Source organism: Aphanomyces astaci, assembly GCF_000520075.1.
Source record: "Aphanomyces astaci strain APO3 unplaced genomic scaffold supercont1.78, whole genome shotgun sequence".
Lineage (NCBI taxonomy): Eukaryota > Oomycota > Saprolegniomycetes > Saprolegniales > Verrucalvaceae > Aphanomyces > Aphanomyces astaci.
The window spans coordinates 237689-242377 of NW_009798341.1; the positions used below are offsets into that span (position 1 = coordinate 237689).

At 48.6% G+C, this 4689-nt stretch overlaps 2 protein-coding genes and 1 pseudogene across 3 annotated transcripts in view; 2 read left to right on the plus strand and 1 right to left on the minus strand.

Annotated features, from left to right (window-relative positions):
* Positions 1–267: 267 nt before the first annotated feature.
* Positions 268–2284, minus strand: H257_16025 (hypothetical protein; the record flags this gene model as incomplete). Its single annotated transcript, XM_009844347.1, has 2 exons — positions 268–2022; positions 2126–2284. The coding sequence occupies 2 exons, from the start codon at positions 2282–2284 to the stop codon at positions 268–270; spliced, it is 1914 nt and encodes a 637-aa protein (XP_009842649.1).
* A 963-nt stretch (positions 2285–3247) lies between these two features.
* On the plus strand, positions 3248–3319 carry H257_16026 (annotated as a pseudogene). Its single transcript has one exon. The product of its transcript is annotated as a tRNA-OTHER (tRNA).
* Positions 3320–4517: 1198 nt separating this feature from the next.
* Positions 4518–4689, plus strand: part of H257_16027 (hypothetical protein) — a gene marked incomplete at both ends in the record, with an annotated part of 1994 nt that continues 1822 nt past the window's right edge. The window contains one exon of the mRNA XM_009844348.1: positions 4518–4660. Within this exon, the coding sequence (XP_009842650.1) occupies positions 4518–4660 (143 nt within the window). The remainder of the gene's footprint in view (positions 4661–4689) is intronic.

Here is a 4689-nt window from a genome sequence, read left to right on the forward strand (position 1 = left end):
TGCTATTTTACAGTTCTATCCAGGCAATTTACAGTTTTGACAATCCCACCAAACAAACCCGATGTCGTCGAGTACCTGGTAGTTGAATTTATCTCAAGTTCATGTCCCAACAACTAACTACGCAAATTCCGAGGGTGATCTCACATATACATTGTTAGTTTTTATGCGCGTCTCACATGAAAGCAACACACTTCAACCAAGACATCGTTTTCTTAGTTTTCCCTTACAAATGCACAACACTACATATATGTTCTGTATCCATGAACCCTATTCCCACAACAAGCACTTCTTGGACGGGTTCAAGTACGAGTCGGTGGGGCACTGGAACACACGGGCAAACTCAGCGTTGTTTTGCAACGCCCCTGTCACGCGGTACCGACCGCGCGGGTGCTTCCACGACAAAGACCCGAGGAGGAGGGCATCCGTGTTCTTGGAGCACCAGGCTTGGGCGTACGACAAGTAGAACAATTTGTCACCTGCTTCTGCCGTATACTGGGACGGGAACTCCTTCAAGTACTCGTGGTACGCGCGAAAACTGGTCTTGAGCCCCCCGTTGTCCGCAATGGTTTCACCCAAAGTGATCTTGCCGCTGATGTTGCCCAACACAGCGCCAGTGACTTCGCTATTGACGACTAAGTTGTCGTACTGGTCGCTAATGCACTGGGCTTTCGTCTTGAACGCATTGTTGGTGGCGTTCGACCACCACTGTTTCAAGTTGCCATCGCCATCGTAATTGCGGCCTTCGTTGTCGAACCCGTGAGTAATTTCATGTCCGATGACCATCCCGATGGCACCAAAGTTCTGGGCGGCGTCAAATTGGCTGTCAAAGTATGGTTTTTGCAAAATGCCGGCCGGGATCAAAATTTTGTTGTCGTGTTTCGAGTAGAACGCGGCCGACAAATGTGGCTGTTCGTTAAAATTGCGTGTGTCCACAGGTTGGCCGTTCAGCTTCAAGTTGGTGTCGATGTCCACTTGAGACACCTTCCACCGGTTGTTCAAATACGACTTCGAGTCAAACGTGAGCGTGGGGTACAGCTGCGGCTTTTCCGGGCCACCCAACAAGTGTAACATCTTGGACAGCTTTGTTTGCGCGTTGGCGCGGGTTGAGTTGTCCAACCAGTCGGCGGTGGCAATGCCAGTGGAGAAGGACGACTTCACGGCCTTGACCAGGTCGTCGGCCGTCTTGGCTGTATCAGCCGACCACACCGCGTCTAAGAAGTACTGGCCCAATAGATCTCTCAGGGTGGCGGTCGTCTGAGTCAGGCAGAAGTTTTCACGAGAAGGTTGCACCTTTTCACCATAGATCTTCTTGTCGAACAAGTTCCAGTTCGCCGTGCGGAATTCAGGGGTCAAGAACCTCGACGAGGCGTGGATGAGCTTGTACTCCACGATGGTGCGGAGGTTGTCCAGCGACGTGTTCTTCAACAACTCTTCGGTCTTGTCAAAGTAGGTCAAGTCGAAAAACGCCACCCAGTCGTTCGACCCACCGCACTGGTCGCGGACGTTGAAGCCGTGGGCCTTGAGCCACGAGCCGACAAGCAGCGGGTACTTCTGGTCCAGCTGGTAGTACGTCAACGCAGTATACGGAGACACAACGCCGTCCGGCCTCTCGATCTTGCCGAGGGCGATACCGGCCAGAGTTTGCTCAAAACGGATGATCACCGGCACGGCAGCCGCCGCTTTCTCAGCAGTGTAGCCAGCTAGCTGCAACACAGACGCAATGTACACCTTGTAGTCGGCTTCGACGATCTCCCAGTTGGAAGGGTTGGTGTAGAACTCGCGATTCAGCGGCAGGAGGGCTCGGAAACCGAAGAGGGCGTTCTTTGTCAAGTCGTTGTCGTCAGCGTTGGATTCGATGTCGACGAAGGCAGGAATTCCGTTCTTGTCCAATTCACCAGCCACGACGAGGAGGTCCAACGTGGTGTTGGCCGACCGAATGGCTTTGAACGAGTCCTCCAGCGGAGTCACGCCGAGCGACGATAGCGTAGCCGTGTCCAAACAGGAGTTGTAAAACTCACCAAGCTTGGTCGTGTTGTCAGAGAAAAAACCTTCTCAATATGGCATCGTTTTCGATGGAGATCTTGATGGCAGACGTATCGATTGCGTGTCTGTCCGGGGGAATCACAGCATCCTTGTGCCACGCGCCACACGCATATTGGTAAAAGTCTTCGCAGGGGTTGATGGAGTAGTCAATAAGCTTGGTCACAGACTCGGGGAGTTCCGTGACGGAGCCAGCCATAACAACACCGGCCAACACGCTGAAGGAAATGAGGACTTTGACCATCGAAGAGCGAAAATGAAAATGAAGCTGGCCAAAAATGTCAACTATTGAAGCGAAGACCAGGCGTGCAAGTCGTTCACCGCAATCAACCGGATTCCCATGACGAATACTTCGAAGTACTCGTAGACCCGACCCATGCACTAGTTGTGATTGGCCTTCAGGAAGAATTAGTTCCAGTCGTATAGCGCCCTCCATCTATATACTACCCATTGGCCAATTCCAACTGTCACGTACTACAGTAGTATTATTATACTACATAGTATTAATACTACTTACTCAGACGGAGTACCTACTACGGTATAAGTGCAATGCCATTAGAACCTGTTCCGATTAAAGCTCAGAATGGGGTAGAGCCAATCAAGTCGTCGTATTTTTCATTCTACCTCATTCACATACTGTTTCCGTGACCTTCGAGAGGTCATTCGCAAGAGAACGAGGTGCAATGCATATTGATTGGTGTAAACACAGATAAGCTGTATCCAATCAAAAATTAGTCAACGACGTCGTCGCTGCCTGCATTCAAGTGTAAAATGGATGACGCTCTTGTGCCGTGTGTTGCAGTTCCGGATGCCATCGAAGCCATCTTCTCGTCGACCGATGGCCGTAGCTACCGCTCCTCCATTACAAAACGCTTTGTTGTACCGAGCAATACACGCCAACTCTTGGCGCATGGTTCAAGCGACACCTTCGATGCCCATCATCCGGTTACTAACCGGACGACTAGTCGACACCTCTTCAGTCCAAGGTGTCTTTTCGGTCACCAACATGTCCTCTTGCGGAACTAAGGTGTTCTCCCGACGAAACATCAATGGTTGGTTGCGCGTAGTTTAGTGATAGCGTAGTAGTCTTAACGCTATCAAATCGCATTGTGCTGTTCGAACGAATGTCTAATTCCCCCACAGGAGTTATACCCTTCCTAAAGTACCTTCACAACACCCAAATTATACCATTAATGGGGGAAGGGGAGGGAAAATAGCTCAGTGGTAGAGCATCGGTTGCTTAACTCAAAGGTCGCGGGTTCGATCCCCGGTTTCCCCGGATTATTTCCGCAAGGATGTATCCCTCCCCTGGGGAATCCAAATTACAAGTGCTGAGTACGAAGACGAGGCCCGAACTTCGAAGAATATCAGTCGAAGCACGAGATATGATAACATGTGGTTCTAGTATTGGCCCTCGCGGAGGAATGTCTTTACATTGTTAAAATGATAATCCAAACTCGATTAACCAGAAACGCATGTCAGCTAGGTGTTAAGTCACCATACGACAGGTAGTAATTCCTGAGGAAGGCCAATCACAACTAGTGCATGGATCTACGAGGACTCTATTCCATATGCCGAGGCATGCATAATGAATGCAGACACCTTGGTCAATTCCTTATGGGAATCCTGACGAAGGCCAATCACAACTATTGTAGGGGACTTTTGGGATGATACCAGGGTCATACAAACTGTACCATATAAATATGAAATATTGCGAATTTGGCGATTTCGAAAACTAGTCGTAGAAAGACCATGATCTTATCTTCAATTTGCACTGATTTACTCAAATTTTGGACAAAATATGCATGAAATATTGACAAAATGGCAGGGACTGAGAATCAGATTTTTTAGTAGATACTAGCACCGACTAACACATCTTGGGTGTTGATTTCCATCAACACATTTTCCGCTCAAATTAGAAGGCGATGGTGACCCTGGCTATTCATCACGTCAATGGCAACCCATTTCAAGTGTAGTCTAAAGAAATATTATTCGAAAGAGGCGTTGAAATTGCTTCAGTAATAAAGAAGTTACAATGACCTGTCTGATGCATCTTCCCAAAAGGCACTACACACCAACCTGTCTCATCGAGATAGGTTCCTTGGTCAATGCTAATCGGCCACCAACCTGTCTCACCGAGATATATTGGTGGATGCAGACACCTTGGTCAATGATACATCGAATTATTTATATGGATTTCAAATATCCGTGAAAGTATCATGGGTCATCCAAACGTCATCAAGCATTAATATTAGGTCATACTTCCTCTGTTCCAGGTTACTGCCGACATTTACTTTCTTAAGTACTCTATTCCACATGGCGACTTCAATGTCTCATCGAGATAGGTTGGTGGATGCACCTTGGTCAATAATATTCGTCGTGGGAATCCGGTTGAATGCAGTAACCGTCTTGCACGCCTGGTTTTCGCTTCAATGGTTGACATTTTTGGCCAGCTTCATTTTCATTTTCGCTCTTCGATGGTCAAAGTCCTCATTTCCTTCAGCGTGTTGGCCGGTGTTGTTATGGCTGGCTCCGTCACGGAACTCCCCGAGTCTGTGACCAAGCTTATTGACTACTCCATCAACCCCTGCGAAGACTTTTACCAATATGCGTGTGGCGCGTGGCACAAGGATGCTGTGATTCCCCCGT